Genomic DNA, 19,182 nt, shown 5'->3' on the forward strand with positions numbered 1-19,182 from the left:
TGTATTAAAAAAGTACAGCGTCAATACGGTGAGCAAGAACACGCGGAAAGGCAAGTTTAATGCTGAAAGATCAGCAGTGATAATGCAGATTAGTAGATCCAGTGCTGTGTCGTGACATGGAATAGTTTTTCTATCTGTCAGTTTTATTCTTTAGAGGACAGGGTTCAGACAAATGCCTCACAAGTGTTTATTTTCAGAATCAAGGGAAATAAACGTTTTGCTGCCTGATAAATATGAACAGATTACCCACATCAATTAACTGAAAATGTTAAGTTCCTCACTTTTACAATTCCTTCACTTTTAGTGGAAAGACAACATCAGTATCAACTGCCTGTAAAAAAACACTACTCGTTTCAGTCTGCAAAGTTCTCTTAGCCTCGTGACTGACAACCAGCTTCTAAAAGCTCCTGAAGTAACATTTTTTTCATAAACTGTAATACCACTGCGTTACCTGGTGGTTTCAATGTGAAGAAGGTAGAAAAAAAAGAAAAACAACAACAGAAAGATTCATTTCATCACCAAAACAGAAAAACTACTGCCAGTTATTTGGAACATCACAGAAATTCCAGGCTTGTACAAAGACTCTCAGCAGCACCAGGGGGTGTCACCAACAAAAACAATATGACATCATCACACACTTATCTGCTTGCCAGTGATGGTGTCAGCTTTGTTTGTACAACAGTTGAGTATCGTATCATTCGTGTGCATCTTCTGCTTCTGCCACTCTGGAACCCATAATCACTTCACGTGGATGCGACAGAGTGTCCTGAAAACAAGATCACTACTATCCAATGTTACGTTTTATTTTTTGAAAGATACTGCATTTTACAAATACACCTACTTCTTAAAAAGGACTGCTACGATTCCTTTGCTGGTCTGCAGGCAGTAGATGCTGCTCTGCTTTCAAACGCACTGTCCTTAACAGGAGCTGATCGTTGGATTAACTGACCTTGTGGGGAACTGACACAGGCCTTCCTGCTTTCATTCATGGGCTTTTGGTCAGAGGACCAGTTTTGGATAATATTACTTGGAGATTTCTTCAAGCATGGCTCAGCAAATACTCTGTTCTAATTTACTCGGGTTATTAATTGAACCCCACAACAGATCTGGTTCAACAGCACTCCCCAAAGAGAAAACATTTCCTCTCCTTTCCTCAGAAAGCAAGGATCTGCTGATAGCTCTCCTTAAAACAAACCTAAGAAGAAATTTTTAAACATATGCTGAGTATTTCCCAACTGACTTGCCAATGCTGGGGTTGGCTTCATTAGCAGCAAGAACAAGTTCTGCTGTAACACACAAGCAGTGAAAAAAGAGTAGTCCAGAAGGTTTCCAAGGAAAAACATCCTTTAGCTCTATGCTTTAAGAAAATGAGTTTGACAGAGCCAACTTATAACTGCTGAACAAAGGAATTAAGAAAAAATAAACCTGAGTTTAATGAGCAGAGTAAATGAAATACTTCTCAGATAGTTATTAGCTAATAACAGCAGAGATTGCATGTGTGAGGGTGTAAAGCTCTGAATACCTGGTTTTGGTCTTAGAGCGTAGACAAAATGCCATGGAAGAAACACACAAGTCCCTTCAGTTTAAGCTTCAGAGCATGAATCATCTAATGGCAGTGTATAGCAGAACATTCAAGCACGGCTCTGAGCTCATTCGTGGTATTCATTTGTTCCTTTGCTTTAGGGAATTGTATTAGTCTAAACATTTCTTGGGATAACAAGTTGCCCAAATTCCATGAAACAAATTGCCTTTAACACTGTTCCTCCAGAAAAGTCTTAAATTTACCTTTTTCTTTCCCTGTCAGGGGTGGCACTCTGTCATAAGTATAAGCTAATGCTGAAAAGCAGTACGTAACCACTAGACACAGTGTACAACCCTGGAAACATAAGGAGGCAAAATCATCACAGTGAAGTACGGTGCTCCAGAAGAACAATCACAAATACACAAAAAATGCCCAATTATTATGATTGGTATTATGAATGATTGCATTCAAAAAGAAAAAAAGTTTTTATTGCTCAAGAAAATTAGAGGAAAAAAGTTAATACAGTTCTGACAAAAAAATAAAAAATCAGCCCCTATTTATGCTTTGCCATTAAGAAAATGATGATTACAAATAGGTCCCATTCCATCCAATTTCCTTAGCCTCTATCCTTGCTAATGTAACCCAATTCTTCCCCCTCCTGCTTATTTAAAGAAAGTAACAAAATCACAGGTTTCCCTAGGAAAGAGGGGGGGAAGGAAGAAACGGTTGCTCAAGTATTGTAAGAAAGGATGTCAGGAAACCAGAAGCACATGCTACCCATACACAGCACATTTCCAAGTTGAGGAGCGTGCAATTCTTGCACCACCACTGCCAGAAAACGGTGTGAACGTGGCACCTGTAGAGCTAAAGTAGCTTACAACATCAGTTTTCCAGGTTCCCACTCAGATTTAATTTTATCTTCTCATGCAGAAACCAAAATGCATAGCACTTCATTTTTAAGGAAATATGCAGGCATACTCTTGATGTAAAACGAATCTAAAACGGGCCCCAAAGAGACAGGTTTGGGACCAGAATCTATCTAGCAGGTTAGTATTATCTGGTAAACTACAGTCTTTGCTGTTGTAACAGAAATGACACCTTCAGAATCCTTGGGGGAGGCAAAAGAAAGAAAAAAAAAGATTTTAACTTCAAAAGCCTGATTTTACTAAGTATTGCTTTTGTTAATTTAATTCACAAGAACAAGATGGCAGGCATCGTCCTTCTGAAGGGTGCTTCACCTGAAGGCAAACAGTAAGGAGGAGGAGAAAAGCATTTCTAAATCATCACTTAATTGCTGGGAACCAAGAGCAACTGGCAGCTGGCTGAGAAGTACTGACCAGCTACTCTCATTTGCCCTTTTATTTTGCCTCCCAACCTGCAGGGAACAGCCAGCATTCAGAATTTGAAATGCACATTCTGAAGAAACCAGTCAAGAATTTGACAGCTAAGGAAGAGTAAAACATCTCACTTTATAGACAGACTAAAGGCTTTAGTCTTCAGGCCTCATGTTTACACTATTTCTGTAAGAATCTGGTGTGCAATTAAGAATCAAGATCTCTCTGATCAACGTAGGTTCAGATCTAATTTATGGAAATCAAAACTCATCCCACGTGGTTTTCACGTGCTGTTGTTACCTCTGTCCTGCTTTCAGGAGCTGCTCCAGAGAACAATCACTCCTAGACCTGCTACAAGGTCAGCACATCACTCATTTCAGCCAAGTGCCACCATCTTGCAGCTTAGGAAACTCAGCTTTCCCCTGAGCAGCGCTGGGACCAAAGCACCTTGACAAGGCAGAAAGGGAACTGCCTCCTATTACTGGTGAACACTAAGAGTCATCACTTGCACAAAGAGATACAACACACAGTATGAGAGATTTTCAGGCCCAAGCATCAGTATGCAGCAACTGCAAACCTTTGAGTCAGTTTTGAACAAGCGATCTGCAGTAACATCCACCAAGCTCCCCAAAACAGTAACACAGCCACAGCTTTTATTCCAAACCGTGTGTTTGGCATTCGCCTTTTCAATCCCAGACTTACTTTGCCACTGTGTGAATGTGGAAGCCTTTCCTCACCTTTAACGTGGCAGCCAAGCTGGCCATGTGTTCATTCAGAGTGCTCTCCGACTCCTTGTAAGTCAGGCAGGTGAACTGATACTCCTCTGGATCAAAGGCATCTGCTCCCTGCTGCTCCACGTCGTTAGCTACCCCATCATAATAATCCTCAATATCCCCCGGATCCTCATCCTCTTCCTCCTCCTCGCAATTAGGGTCATAATCCTCTTCATTGCTGTCAGAGCCCTGGCTGTTCATGTCCACGGACATCTTAATGCCCTGCCAAACTGCAGACCAGGAAAGCAATTGCAGCGTCTTGTTCTCCTCCACACTTTATCGTTCTTTTGAATTCATCTGAGCTCTGTCTCCTAAGGAGGGAAAAACAATTTTTTTCTTTTGCCTAAGAAATGGTCAACATCATACAGGTGACCCGACAGACAGGAAAAGAGCAACCCAAGACCAAAGATGGTGCTGCACAGCTCCCTGGTTTGGATCTGCTGCAACAACTCACGCACTTGCAAGGCCAGGGCTGCTCTGACAGGCGATGTCTAAGACCTCAGAGAGGCGTTTACTACATGGCTGCATCACCATCCATGAGGGTCCCAGGATTTGGAAAGGGGCTCCATAACCTTCATCACATATCTTTTCAGAAATACATCTCGATTTACAACATTATCTTTCTGCATTTTCTCAACAGAAAAAACCAAACCTCTTAGCTATGATCACTGGAGCGAGGAAGGCAACCTGTGGTGCCCTGTACAAGTCCATATTGCTTCAGAAACACGGAATTCAGTGGGACTTTGGAAAACACAACAGGCAAATATACTTATCTTATGCACCCAATTTAACAGTCTCCAATACCATCTCAAATAAACAGTGAAATTAGTTAATCCCCTTAACGAGGTTTTGCTTGTCGTGATGCGCCTTGGGTCTCACATCTGAGCGGGGGAGTAAAATAAGTGCTCTCACCTTATTACCTTACACATGTACCTACACATCACCTTCTGAATATAAAAACTGATATGCTCAAGTGGTGGCAGCTACTGCTCGAGAGGAATAGGAGCAACCAAGCTCATTGCTACAGTGCTCACCAGTACTGGAAAATTCACACATTTGACTTTACTTATCTGAACTCCACAAGCAGGAGATTTGTAACTAAAACAGCAAGAATGGAGTTCTGAGAGTGTCAGCAGGTAGAGCACTTATCAGCCTTACATTGTGTTTATCTCACATTTAGTCACAAATTTCCACTTTACCAATTGATTTAATTTCTATAGAGAATATATTAAATAAATAAAGACAATTAAAACACAATGCTACAATTTTTTATGTACAAAAATTCATATATGAAAGTTGTGTTTTCTACAGGCAGCATATGTTCAGTTTCTTTTATATATATATGTACATGGCATTTCACATCATTACGTTGTTAACTCCAATCCTTGCACACATACACCCACAGTTTCACAATTTGTAGCTGCCAAGGAAACCATAATGAAGCTCTGACACTCCTGACTTTAGAGCACAGGAAATCTCTACCATCAGTTTCCACTACTTTCCCTCAACTCATTTGTTTTCTGGTTGCACTAAACTGAGCAAGCAGCACAAATACACCATGAAGAGATGAGATGTACCTTCCATCTGAGAAGCTGCAGCGACTTCAGCAGACAGAAACCTCCTCCACTGAGTGAGGCTGAAAGCCAGGAGCTAATTATATTATCCCAAGAATTCTGGTTTCTAATTCCTTTGCCTCTTGAATTTCTGAGCTCACAACAGAACATGCAGATAATTTATATCACTGCCTCCTGCAGAAGTCCAAAGGAGCCGAAGCACCGTGTCTCCATGTTGGAAGGCTCCAGATGTGAAATCTGATTTTGCAGACACAAGGCAAACCGGTACTGTCCCTCTGTCCATCCTGCTAGGATTCACAGTTCAGCTCTGGGTTTAACCTGCATCAACACAGACCTCTCGCATAGAAGATGCAATGGATCTTTGCTGTTAAATCCAACGTTAAAGGAGTTACTCACGTGAGAACCTAAAACCACTCTACGGAGGTAACAGTAGCTAAACGTGTGACAGTTCTGCTCAGCAAACCTCAAAGCATCACAACGTACAAGCTTGTTTCTCCAGTCAGAAAAGTTAGACTTGATCAGATCATCCCACACTTCACAGACAGAAGAAAACCACCAAATTTAAACCACAGCCCTCAGTATACAGCAATACATCTCAGCAACAAGGTGCCCTGGCAAGACAAGGGGCACGCAAGCACCTGAGCAGTTGCACACCAGCCCCAATGGAGGCACAAGCAGAGTCCTTTCTCTGTGCCACATTTACTTGAACAAACGGAGGAACTGTTTGCATGGGCAAATCAGACACATCATGCAGAAAACAGCCTGCAGGCTGGACGTCTTTTGTGAGCCCTGTCACAACATTCTGGGAAAGAGTTCACTTCCAACATAACTTACTGACAGACGGATGTGTGTGAGTGACAGAAGACGACTAAAGCTTCCGAGGAGAAAACAAAGGAAAGAAAACAAGCAGCGTAACTCGCCCCACTCAGCCTAACGCCCTCAGATCCAAACATAAGCTCTCTGAATACAAACTAAGACAAGACATAGCTAATACTGATAGCACTAGCTGAAGAAAGTAAAAACGATAAACTCAAAAGAGAGGGTCAAAAGAACAAAGAGAATTTGGAGTAATTTAATTAATATCATAATTGTGAAGATCAGGTTATAAAATTCTAAACAGTATTTGGGTTACTTTTCTATGCAGAACTTGAGGTCCTAATGTCACCTCCATCCAAAGCACTCCTCACTCTCTTTAACACCGATGTAATCACCCAACCTCCCCTTGCCTTGCTCCAGGGGCATCCACAGCCCCAGCTCAGCACCGATCAGCCCTCACAGGATGCCCCATGCTGAGCTCTGATTTGAAACATGCTTCTTCTTTAGCAAGATCTCTAGAAATAAACACTTTTGGCTGTGCTACCAGCAGTCTCTAACCTCTCCACTAATGGGCAGTGAATTACCACATCCCACTGTGCATCTCACCTCACTGAATCACTCTTCTCTGATTTACACTCTCTATATCTACCCTTACAGGATTCCTCTAACAAGTCCTTTGGAAGATGCTTCTTTTCCCACAGCTATTTCACAAGATCCACATATTTCTGCAGATATTTCTTCTCTCATTTCCTCAATAATCATTCCGAAGCGAAGAGCTACCCTGGCCTGCCTCCCGCACCACCTCTCTGTGTAACTTCACCTTCTTTCTTCCGAACTCCAGCACAGCCCCAGCTGCCGTTTCGATGTTAATCACATCCCTGTCTGTGTCACCCCAGCCCGTAATCCCGGGATCATCTTCAGCCGCTTCCTCGCACACACGGCGGGCACAGCTCTCTGCTTCCTTCCCCGCCGAGATTTCCGACGGGATTTTTTCATCCCAAGAGTGAGAAAGCAGGACGGCAGCCCCCAGTTTCCTTGTACAGCAAACAGCAGGGATCTCCCCGCAGCCACACCGCATCCCCGGGAATCCGCCTGCCCCCCAAACGCCCCAGGCTTTGTTCGTTCCCCCGCGCCGGCCCTAACGCGAGGGCTTCCCTCCTTCCCGGCCTACGATCCCTCGTACCAAGTTACCTCACGCGTGCCCACACGAGCCTGCCTCCCTCCCCCCGCTCGCAGCGCCCTATGAGGGAGCAGAGCGCAGTTTAAGCCTCCCCAGCCCCTCGCCGCGGGTGCAGGAACGGCCCCGCACGCCGCCGTCGGGACGTCGTGGCCACCCCACCGTCACCCCCCGCCCGGGGCAGCGCCGAGGCGACAGCGGCCCTCCGCCCAGCTCGGTCCCGCCCGGCAGCGGCAGCCGCTCCCCGCTCACCACCCCCCGCCGGTCCCGCGGGCCGGGCGGCACGCTGCGGGCGCTCCGCTCCCCGCGGCTCGGCGGCCCCGCACTTACCGGCAGCGCGGCGGGCGGGGGAGGCAGGGAGCGGCACCCCGGGCTCCTCCTGCCGGGCCGCCGCCGCCTGCGCGCCGGAAGCTCCGACCTCCACTCTCCGTCACTTCCGCTGGGCGGGGCCGCCGGGCCGCACCACTGCCGCGGGCCGCGGGAGGTGGGGACGGCGGAACCGCCAGGGCGGGGAAGCGAAAGCGAGGCGGAGGGCTTCCGCTCGGCGCCCTCGCGAGCCGGTGACGCGCGGCGGCCGCGTCGGTGCCGGCGCCGGATGGGACGCCCGCCCCGCGCCCGCCTCGCTCCCGCCCGCCCCGCGTCCCCCCCGCGTCCCAGCGTGCCGCGCGGCCCGGCACTGGGGTAAAGGTCGCGGCGCGGAGGGGCGGCGCTCTCTCGGTAGGGACGCTGCTCCCCGGTTCTGTTTCGCGCCCCTCGTCGACTGTCGCCATGGCGGAACAGCCGCAGCCCATCAGCCCCGTGAAGAACTTCTTCGCCGGCGGCTTCGGGGGCGTGTGCCTGGTGTTCGTGGGACACCCGCTGGACACCATCAAGGTGAGGGACGGCGCGGAGTCGCCGGCAGTGCGGCGGGAGCAGGCGGGGAAGTGGCAGGAGAAACTACATTTCCCGGCGGGCACCGCGCCGGGCGGCAGCACGGTGGAGCGGGAGAACTACGGTTCCCGACGGGAGCTGCGGGGCCGCCGAGGACCACGACTCCCGGCGTGCCTCGCGGAGGGGCCGTGCGGACCTTGAGCGCCCCCTGCCGACATGGAGGCCCCGCAGTCGGCTCTCAGCGAGCGTTACCGAAGCGCGGCGTTAATTCCGGAGCGTTCGCGTGAGGTTGTTACCTGATATCGTCTCAGCAGTTAATTAGCTGAATACATTAGCTATTAAAGAAGTTAACTCTCGTTCTCTTAACTCCTGTAGAGAATAAATGATGCTAATGCTCTGCAGGCAAGACAAAGTCAGCTTGTGCTGCCCAGCGGTCGCAGTGAAGCGCTCTCCCAGTCAAAGGTGGGGCAGCAATACTCAATAAAGCAATGCCTTCTTGTTCCCTGCCGGCAGGTCAGACTGCAGACCCAGCCCCTGCCGCAGCCCGGCCAGCCGCCGCTCTATTCTGGGACCTTTGACTGCTTCAGGAAGACTCTGACTGGAGAGGTACCGCCACACTAATGTGCCATTTGCACCCCTGCCAAAAGCGTCAGTTGTTCTGTACGTCACAGGAATGGAATGGTGTGGGAGTGCCCCCTGCAGACTGTCAAAGTCCCGGGTTATCGGTTGGGTTGACTCTAATAAAAATTTTCGTCAGTTTACGCAGCTTGAAGGGAGATCTCGTTGTGTCCACTCGTCCCAAATCTCTCTTGTGGTTCAAAATAGCACAGTGTTAATGTCTGTGGAGTTCAGGACTAGACTTAATATTGGCTTTGTTGTAGGCAGTGGGCTCGAGCTGTCTTTGGTATTTGGAGTTGGCAGTGGAAGTTCTAAAATAGGCAGTGACTTCTGTTGGTTCAAGCAGTGCTTTTACTTTCTTCTGCGATGTGTTATGCCATGTGTGAGAAGGCAGGAGTGTTCATTTGAGTTAATAGATACGTGTATGTATATTTTTAGTGGAGCATTTACAGTAGTTTTGTTTAGCCTTCAAAAGGCAAACAATGGCTTTCAGTCCTGAATCAGTTGAATCATGTGATTGAACCGCAGTCTATTTTGTTTTTAGAAAGGCACGCAGCCCTGGTTTAAAGACATAAAGTGACATGGAGTCCACTTAACTGCTTCCTAAGATTTTCCAGCAGCTATTTACCATTGGGAAATAATGACCTTAAAGCCCCTGGTGTTCACTTACTCGTGTTAAGTCTGATTTCTGACCACTGGATCTTGCTAGGTAACTCTCCGTGAAATGAACAATCTGTCTCCTATCTGAAATCTTCTTTTGTGGCGGTATTTCACAGGTTGTTATATAACCAAAACAAGCCTTACTTCCCTTACTTCCGTGGTCTCTCCCACAAAGCAGAGATGCTTTGCTAGCTCTGAGTTCCACGCACTTTTTAACACCCCTGCTGAAGCACGGACGTCAGAGCTGAGCTGTAATAATAGCCTTCTGATGTCGAGTTCAGTCGAGTAAAGCTGCCTCTACTCCTACTCAGTGCTCATCTGTTTCTGCATGGAAGACTGCTGAGCCTCTGTGCCTTTTGTTTCCAGTTGTTCATGGGAAGACTGAGCAGAAGAATCTGATCTTCATCAGCCAGGCTGGATTTCATTGCAGTCGGCTGTGTCTCTACACATACAAACACCCATTGGGACATACTGACTTATTCTGGGGAGGGGAGAGGATAAATGGAACTAGCAAATATTTAACTTGTGCATGTAGCTTTTATCTAGAAAGATAAGTCCTTTTTATAAGAAAATATTCAGTTCAAAGGTAAGATGAAGTAAATACTGCTGCTGGGATCTGCATTAGAATTTTTCTGTACGTGTAGCGTGGTGAAGAGAAACATCAAGGATGTAAAGATTATGGTGAAAAATTTTCAACTTATGGAAGGAAAACAAAAAGGTTGCTCTTGAACTCATTCTAAATTGAATTATTGTGGGGAGTGAAGTAGTTCACATCAATGTCCCTGGCTCTTCCCTTGCCATGGATTTGATCCAGCACTCTCAGACTCAGCAATTCACTGAGTTCACACTACTGCATTTGATGTCTTACTGATAAAATACATCTATATTTTTTGTATGTATCTGAAAGGGAGGACTTCCAACAACTTCCAAACACAAACCAATAGGACTGTCATTGAGGTGGCTTTTAATTTAACTTCCTTGTACTTGAGATGTAACTACAGGATGAGTAGCATTGGAACAGAAAGGTGTTGAAGATTACAGTGTTTCCTGGGAAGGATAGCTTTCCTCTGACACAGTTAAACAGGTATAATCATAAATGAGCAATAGATGCTGTTATTGTGATTAGTATGACTGACGTGCTGATACTATCCTATACTGTAGCATTTTGCTTGGAAATGTGTACAAGGCTTATGCAAAAACAAGTAATTCTTGCAATAATGTTTCCTGCAGGGAGTCCGAGGCTTGTACAAAGGAATGGCAGCCCCTATTATCGGGGTGACACCCATGTTTGCTGTGTGCTTCTTTGGATTTGGCTTGGGCAAAAGACTCCAACAGAAAAAGCCTGACGACATTTTGACGTGAGTTCCTCAGTTAAGTGGACAGTTGGGAAAGGCACCGCAAGGCTCCTGCAGCTTCCTGCATTGCCGTGCTTTGAATTGTGGTGTAAACTTGTCTTTTCTCCTAGGCTATAAATATAGTTCTAAAAAATAAAACACTCGTGTGTTTTAGTGCTTCTGGAAGCGTGGGACTGATGGCATGGCTAAAAACAGACACCAAGTAGGCAGGTGCCACGCAGTTCCCCTTCTACGCAAGAAAGAGCCATTAAGGAACAATTTTAGATGAGTACAGTGTGAGTTATATAACAGTTGCTTTCGAACACTCACTTTTAATGGAAACTATAGAATAAATAAATTCATGGCCAGGCAGTCTTGACAAAATTGACATTCCTGAATCCCATTCCTTTTCCCTGCTGGTTTTGACTTTTGCTGCTTTAGTTTATGGTAAAACAGCCATAGAAATGCTTTGTTATTAATTTCTGAAAAGCAGTGTTTATGAGCAGCCCTCCTCTTAGGCACATCTGAGAGAAGGGAAGCAGAGAAAACTTCATATTGCTCTCTCCAGGTGAACTTAGGCGAGGAAAGCCCTCACCCATAAAGTCCTCCCTTAACTCCTTTGCTGTATTGTGATTTATAGCTGTCCAGAATAGGACTGTAGCTTAGCAACGTTTTATTCTATTATTTGACAGTGCATGGGAACCCTGTCAGAACACAGGAGATCAGTGTGTTGAGCCAAGCGTGGCAGGGTGGGGAGGAATGGTTTGTGTTGGAGCCTTGGCTGGGCAGGGCTGTTGCTGGGTGCACCTGGTGCTGCAGCTCGGCTGCTGTGGTGGCCAGGAGCGAGCTGCCTCGGCCTGCATCACCCTGAGGAGGCAGGGCAGGGGTGCTTGGTGCTGCTTGCTCTCCTTGCTGTCAGGTTTACCAACTTTGCAGACAAGGCTGAAGGGTAAAACTGGGAGTGTGGGTAAGGAACTGAGAATACAGGGAAACAAAGGGGCTGTGGGCTTACTGCCAGCAGCCCAGCCATCTCTAGAGCTTTGTGTTTTGTACACATTGTATCAAAGGGAAGGTCTAATGGAGAAGGTAAAGTGCGGCGTAGTCTTTGGACTGTTCATGTAGAGCTCTTCCCAGGCAGAGCAGCAGGAGAGAGAAAACAAAGGTCAACAGATAAGAGGTGGATCTGTCATTGTGTACAACTGTGCTGCACCTTTGGTGCTGCCTTTGCACAGTGAGATACTGCATACTAAGGATGGCCGGGCCAAACAGAAAAGTCAGGCTCTTAGCACCGTGGATGTGGTTCTGAGGCAGGCAGGATGGCAATATTGATTTTGAAGGGAAGTTTCAGAAGAAAGGAGATTGAAAAAACCTGATGAGCCGTTTCTGTCTTTTCAGGGGCTGAATAATCTCAAGGTGAGTGAGAAAACTCAAAGCTCAGTCTAAATAAGAGATACGTGTAGTGTGGCAGGTGAAGTTCTGAAAGGTCTGGAAGATGGGAATGGAGAAAATGTAATGGGAATTTAGGAGTAAAGAAAGGTGTGAGGATTGGAAAGCCTGAACAGAATGCCATCTCTTGGGCAAATGAAGGGAAGCAAAAGGTGTGGAATTTAAATTAAGATGTTAGATCTTTTTACTAGGGAAGAAAACAGGAGATTGGATGTCAAAATAGAGACAAAAGGAGAAAATCAGCCTCTGTAGGGGATTTCTATAACAAACTTATGAAAGCAAATGCAGTGTGTGTGGGGATGATGGCAGGTTGGTAGGGCAGACTTGACTGCAGCACAGGCTGAAGGACTGAGGGACTGAGGTTATGAAAGTGAGGCTGCTGGCTGTACAAGCAGGGATAAATGTGGAAGCTGAGATAATTAAGCAGAATGTGGGAGACTGCAAGAAGAAGAGAGTATTGAGGATAAAAACCAGCGCAGAATGCTGTAGCAAAAAATGCAAGTGCAAGGAATATTAGCAAATAGCAAATAGCAAATTAGCAAATAGATGTGCAGACCTGAATTAATGGTTGCTGTGGGAACCAGGGCTTTGAATCCCAGAGACCTTAAATGTTTAGGTCTAATTATGCATTGATGAGGTACTTCTGCGCTGATCAAAAGCAGAAGATGCATATCTATCTAGTTCCACTACCAGCCTTCTATAAAGAGAATAACTTTGTGATTCAGGGGTCTTTCTGCCCTTCGTTCCCTATGTACTGTGTTGTCTTAGTGTCTCACTTCTGTTTTTTCTGCACAGATATCCTCAGCTGTTTGCAGCTGGCATGTTGTCAGGAGTGTTCACAACAGCAATCATGGCTCCGGGAGAGAGAATCAAGTGCCTTTTACAGGTAAGGCATTGGATATGGTGACAAGAATTTAATTTTACTGGTCTTTCCTGAGGAAAGTATTTCAGGATCCATGGAACGGGTTTTTAATGTTTGGGTGACTGCTGGCTGTACACTTCCTGAAGGATTTTTAGAGCATTAGAGGAAAACGTAAACCTGAACAAATGAAAATACTGTCTTCAGCAGAGTTGAGAAGGTTTGCTTATGTCAGACTCTCTTGAACTCCATTAGCATGGTGATGGGCGTTCACATTAGTTCTGACAGATGTGATATTATCATGAAAGTTTTATACATAGACCAATTGTTTGAACTTTACTAAATTATTTAGAGGCTACTTTTTGTCTGTGTGAGTGAAAGATTACCTGTCTTCAGTTGCTTTAAACTTAGAGTGGTGAAAAAAAAAGGAAGAATCTAGCTACTGCATGGAACAGTAAACATATCCTCAGCTTGAATGAGAGAGTGCTTTTTGAGGAAATGATGCAGAGGCTTCATATGTAGGAGTGCCTGAAGAATGAGTATGTGCTCTTTCCTCTCTGGAAACATGCACGTGGCTTTCTAATTATTAGCTGAATGATTGTTCACCAGCCAGAAACCTTCACAAGCCAGAAACTGTCACTTTAATCCTTCAGATCCAGGCAGCTACAGGTGAAACTAAATACAGTGGCTCTTTGGACTGTGCAAAACAGCTGTACCGCGAGGCTGGGATTCGCGGCGTGTACAAGGGGACAGTGCTCACCCTCATGAGAGGTAACTGATGGAAACGTTCTGATGCTGTTTCAGCTTGGGGTACTTGAAGATAAGAAGCCTGACGTAGGTCTTGCTGTCACTTCAGCCAGTTGGAGATGCTTTGTGTCACTTTTATCCTTTTCTGCAGTCCACAGTTACTCCAGTGCCTCAAAGGGACTGAGAAATAAACATGAGATTTTCAGTGAGCGAGGAAGAGATGACAGATCAGAGGGATGTAGGAAGTAATTAAGATCTGAGAAGCTGAAAGGAATTAAAGCCCTCAGGAGCTGAGAACAAAAATAAAAATGCAGAAGTGAGCTTATTTTTCCTTTCTTGGAAGAACTGTGACTTTTGTCTGTGACTGCTCTAAGAGCTGATTGATTTAAAAGGCATGATGGTAGCAGTTTCCTTTCTAACCTCTTGAGTATGGATTAGACTTTTAGACTAGGATGTTGTGACCCCTCTCACAAAAACAGCCACAAAGTAGCTGTGCCAGACAGGGAATCTTCCGGCACTTACTCCTGTTGAATGAGGTTAGACTGTTCCTGTATTGGGTCAGTGCTTTCCAAGTACAAGGTGAAATTTCTGTGCTCTCATATCTCAGTTGAGGAACTGTCATCTGTTTTTCACAGTATTAGGAAAGCTAGCAGTTCTGTCTGAGTCCGTACCTGAGACTAATTGCCCCGTTTAGGTACAGGCTCAGAATGGGCTATGGAAGTATCTGAACTAAAGCAATATCAAACCCACCAAGAACAGAAACATCTGGCTTAATCAGAGCAAATAGTGTGCTAAACTGCTAAGGTTTCTGAACTGATCTAGTCTGCTGTGGAGCAGTTAAGAAAGCTTGGAGCTCATGGATTAACGGCTAAGTTACAATCTTATTTGAAGGGCTGCTGACAGAAATGCTCAAGAACAGGTATTTTCCCAGTTCTTGCCTTTTAGCACCTGCTCTCTTTGGGAAAGTTTGGGTTCCTCTGTCTAAAATGACAGATTTTTTTTGGTTTTAGAGAATGCTCAGAAGAGCAGTCTGGATTTATTCAGCGTTGATGTTGAGCTGGCATGGGGCTCCTGTGTCTCCAGGCTTCATTTTGTTTTCCACCACTCACAGATTTTGTTGTTTACCCTCTAGATGTCCCAGCCAGTGGAATGTACTTCATGACATATGAATGGCTGAAGAACATTCTGACCCCTGAGGGGAAGAGGTTAGTAAAATCCTAAAGTCAGTGTTTCCTGGACTTGCTATTTAATTTCCCTAGTTAAGAAGAGATTTAGAGCAGCATCAATAAAAGAAAGAAGATTTAGTCACCCTGTGTGATTAGAGCTGTTTTGGTCTGGAGTTAAGAGACAGAACGATATTCTGAGTTTCGTGCAGAATTTTAGCCCTGGGTTTTATTAGCCAAGTAAAGAATACTTGCAGTAGGTCTGTTTGCTCTTCCACCCCTCTGTGTGGGCAGAAGTCTATTCTGTTTTTTGTTCTGCGTTCCTGTCCCTGTCTTCACCACCACTGCAGAGCATTTTGTTCGTGCTGCTGAATGAAAGGATTCAAACTCCTGGGCTGGAGTTAGCACATTTTGCACAGAGTGCTCTAATTCTTGGTCATCTTGTTCATATTACTGCATCTTGTTGTCTGCAGCGTTGTACAGCCTTCTGGCTATCAGCCAGGTTTGTTGGTTGTCACATTAGTCAAAATATGCATTGTTTTTTCCTTTCCACAGTGTGAGTGACCTCAGTGCGCCGAGAATTCTCTTTGCTGGGGGCTTGGCTGGAATCTTCAACTGGGCAGTTGCTATTCCACCAGATGTGCTGAAATCACGTTTCCAGACCGGTGAGTAGCATGCCAGATTGTCATGGCCACAATCTGCACAGTGCCCCAGGGAATGGGGTGGGCAGTGATGGAAGATGCCACTCGAGCATCTTCTCTGCTGGGACGTAGTGTGTCCTGAGTGCTGCTTGAGACAAATACACAAAAAACCAGAGCGTGTTTCTAGCTTTTTAGTTGGTTTCCTTGCAAACTGTTGTCAAATCTGGCTCTAATTCTTTCTCTCTGCACCCCTACTAATATAATGATCCCCATTTTAGATACCTGTTTTGAAACGTAAGCATGGAAATCATCATAATAGAACCGAGTGTTTTATTACAAATGTAAGTCTTTGAAGGGCTTTGCTATTTCACTTCAGACAAGGTTGTGTAAATCCTAGTCTGTGCTGTGTAAAATTTACAGTAACTGTGTCTGCCTTGCTGAGAGTATTGCTTTTGGACTAACAGGTCTGCTCTTATGCATCTGTGGCTTAGTTATAGCAAGGATGGCCCCGGCCTTTCCAGCAGTTTAACAATTTTTTTGCTGATTTCTCTGGTTTTCAGTGCATACTTTTACTAAAGCTCTCCCATAGTCTCTGTCTGCAGGCCTAGCTCTTTGCAAGACATCTCTTGTGAATCACAGATCATGGTGATCCAGTGCACAAATTATTTTTTTCCTTTTTTCTGTGAATAATGGCTGTGGTCATTGGCTATCATGGAAGGCTGTGTGTGAAATACATCTCAGCATTAGGTCCTTGTTCCACAGAGCTCATCTACAGTGCTGCTTTACAGATGGTGTGCTTTATGGTGGTTCTGTGTGACTGAGTTGCTTAGTGGAGTACTTGTTCAGAGGGCTGGTAGAGGGAGTGCTTTCCAGAGAAGTGCAAGGTGAAGGAAGAACCAGTTCACAGAATCACAGAATCACCCGGGTTGGAAGGGACCTCAAGGATCATGTAGTTCCAATCCCCCTGCCTAGCAGGGCCACCAAACATAACAGTTCCCTATAACAAACAGTTCCCATAACAAACAGTTCTCTAAATGGATTTTTTGTTTTTTTAAAACACCTTAGCAAATCTGTATGGCATCAACATTAAAATACCCAGTGGTTTGTTGTGCTTCTTGGCTGGGGCATGAGATAAGATCATTTTCTGTTTCTTATAAACTAGCTTCATCAGTTTTTACTGATGACCTTCCTATCTCTCCTAATTGTGGCTTTGTGAGAGGTGTCCTCAACAGGAACAGCTCCCAGATCCAATCCTGACAAAATGTGTTCTTCCTTTGATTCTTCTCCTCCTCCATCCAAGATGTCTTCATTATGTAGATTTTTTTTGTGTTGATGGTGAGCACTTAGCTTCTTTTACTGAGCTGGTGGTTTGGTTTATTTGCTTTTGACTGAAAAAGGTCATTTTCCCAAGCAGATGTTTTCACAACATAGCTTCAAGCAGTGCTTGGATTCAGATGTTGTTTAGATCATCTAGCAGTATGAACCTGATGAAAATCTTCGGCTATCACTTATGCCTTAAGTTGTTTCTGATTGCTGCATATCTAATGTGTTTTGTATCGTTTGCAGCTCCTCCAGGAAAATACCCAAATGGCTTTAGAGACGTGCTGAGAGAACTTATCAGAGAGGAAGGAGTTGCATCTCTCTATAAGGGCTTCGTAGCTGTCATGATCAGGGCATTTCCTGCTAATGCAGTAAGTAAACTGCACTTCCAGATGGATTTTGGGGACATGGCCACCCATAATGAATGTTTGTAGTTTGCAGAGGAGATGCCAACCTTATTATTTTACCATCTCAGTGAGATTCTCATAACTAGGTGCTTTTGGCTGTTCTAAAACGTACCTTAACCTAGGGGGAGCACCAACTGAATCTTCCTTCTAAGCTGTGCATTAAAGCACAGTATTTCTGTCTGCTGGTATGTCCACCAGTAGAATACAGAAATGCATGGATAAATGTGGTCTGGCTTCTCCTGCAATAAGTAATGAACCTAAAGGATTAGATGTTCTATCTATGCATGAGGAGATATAGACGCCAAGTGTTTTATACTGCTGCATTATAAAGCCTTGTATGTAATAGGTTAGGAGAATTCTTATTTGTTCTGTCCATTCTCTTTTCCAGGCATGTTTTCTTGGTTTTGAAGTTGCTATGAAGTTTCTTAATTGGATTGTACCAGGTCTATGAAGATTACGAAGCCTCTGGAAATTAGAGAGGAGAGGGAAGAGAGTGCAAGTCTGCCTCAGAGGAATAAATGAATGATCACTTGAAGTTTCAGGAATGATTGCTTGCCTAATACCTTTTTGCCTTCCTCACATTCTTTAGGTGGTGCTATGTGCCATTCAAAAATATAAGGCATGACTCTGAAATAGAGTTGATGAAGAGCTAGAGGTGATACACCTGTATTCTGAGCCAATGTACCACAGCAGTAATGCTGCTAACACACACTACACCTTGAGTACTTCCTTATGGAAGAAGGGGAGACTTCCAAAATAAATTCTTTGTTTACTGAAGAGACATGTAGCTATTAATGCTAAGTTGCTTGAAATAATTGTTAGCAGTGTGTGCTTTACTCGCAGTGCCTAAGTTAGCAGCTGCACATACTAGTATTTACAAGCAGTGTCAAGTAGTGTTCTCATCTTATGCAGTGTTTTCAGTTGTGGATGTTTGCATGATGACAGCCATTTTAATGTTATGTGCACATGATGCAGCAAATAAGGAACAAAGCAGGTGAGATTAGAGTTATGTTTTGGTGGGTTGATAGGTATTACAGATACTTAACAGGGTGCTACACACTGATCTTCTCTATAGAACCAGGGAAAAAGGAATTACTCTCAGACACTTATTATAAACTTGACTAAAGTAGCCAGTGGAGAAATGTTTGACTCACCTGAGCTTTTCTCTGAAAAACCCCTTTGTAACTTTCCACTAAACATATCCCAAATGTAGGTTCACAAGTACAGCATGATTCATAGCAGCCCATGGTGTGCCTGGTTCATCAAATGCTGCATCCTGGAGGTTCGATCCCTCACCTAAGAAATTTTATCAGGACTTCTAGGAACTCAATTACTCTGACACTAGGGGGAAATATGAAGGTGACACTGGCTCTGCAATTTTGTCTAACGTTATTCTAACTTCTGTTCCTGCATTTTCTTGTAATATTATTGAACATTATCGCGTTTTAATTTGAGAAATTACTAATGCTAAGAGGCAAAAAAAAGCACCTTTATTTTCTCCTGATTTTGTTGCAGTGTTACCAGAACTCAATAAAGCTGGCTCCTGCTTGGCTTGAATGCGTGCTTTGGTTTATTTTTGTCTGGTCGTGCATGGTTTGGCAAAAATTTTCCAATTCTTAATTCTTAGATGTCAGTGGGAAATAGGCTGTGCCTTACTGCTTTTAATCTTTATCTGCTTGCCTTTTAGCTTTCGGGTTTTTTGTTCTTTTAGTGATACTGGAAAATGAATGTTCTGCACTTAGCAGGACTCGAAAGGCAAACATGAGGTGCTGTTATAGCTGAAGCTCTTTAACTACAAAGCCAGATGCTAAATAAAACCTCTTGTCTGTGGAAAGGATTTGATGTTTTTCAGGAAAAGGCCTGGACATGGATGTGGGGCTGCTTAGGGAAAGAATCTGTACTGTTGCCACACAGAAAGGGC

At 44.7% G+C, this 19,182-nt stretch overlaps 2 protein-coding genes across 4 annotated transcripts in view; one reads left to right on the top strand and one right to left on the bottom strand.

Annotated features, from left to right (window-relative positions):
* The window catches only part of ARIH2 (ariadne RBR E3 ubiquitin protein ligase 2), a 28,289-nt gene extending 20,641 nt beyond the window's left edge, over positions 1 to 7,648 (bottom strand). Inside the window, exons 1-2 of one of the 3 annotated variants that reach the window (XM_052678894.1) lie at positions 7,527 to 7,648; positions 3,594 to 3,940 (exon numbers count right to left, since the gene is read on the bottom strand). In XM_052678894.1, the coding sequence (XP_052534854.1) occupies positions 3,594 to 3,842 (249 nt within the window). In that variant the 5' untranslated portion in view covers positions 3,843 to 3,940; positions 7,527 to 7,648. Of the gene's footprint in view, positions 1 to 3,593; positions 3,941 to 5,206; positions 7,065 to 7,526 lie in introns of those variants that run through there. The other 2 variants (XM_052678893.1, XM_052678895.1) reach the window with 2 other exon arrangements.
* Positions 7,649 to 7,870: 222 nt separating this feature from the next.
* SLC25A20 (solute carrier family 25 member 20) lies at positions 7,871 to 18,818 on the top strand. The gene is made up of 9 exons (XM_052678899.1): positions 7,871 to 8,069; positions 8,580 to 8,672; positions 10,575 to 10,702; positions 12,920 to 13,010; positions 13,637 to 13,754; positions 14,863 to 14,935; positions 15,449 to 15,558; positions 17,101 to 17,225; positions 17,650 to 18,818. The coding sequence occupies exons 1-9, from the start codon at positions 7,965 to 7,967 to the stop codon at positions 17,710 to 17,712; spliced, it is 906 nt and encodes a 301-aa protein (XP_052534859.1). The 5' UTR covers positions 7,871 to 7,964; the 3' UTR covers positions 17,713 to 18,818.
* Positions 18,819 to 19,182: the final 364 nt, after the last annotated feature.

This window comes from Tympanuchus pallidicinctus, unplaced genomic scaffold (assembly GCF_026119805.1).
Source record: "Tympanuchus pallidicinctus isolate F22 unplaced genomic scaffold, pur_lepc_1.0 scaffold17, whole genome shotgun sequence".
Taxonomy (NCBI): Eukaryota; Metazoa; Chordata; class Aves; order Galliformes; family Phasianidae; genus Tympanuchus; species Tympanuchus pallidicinctus.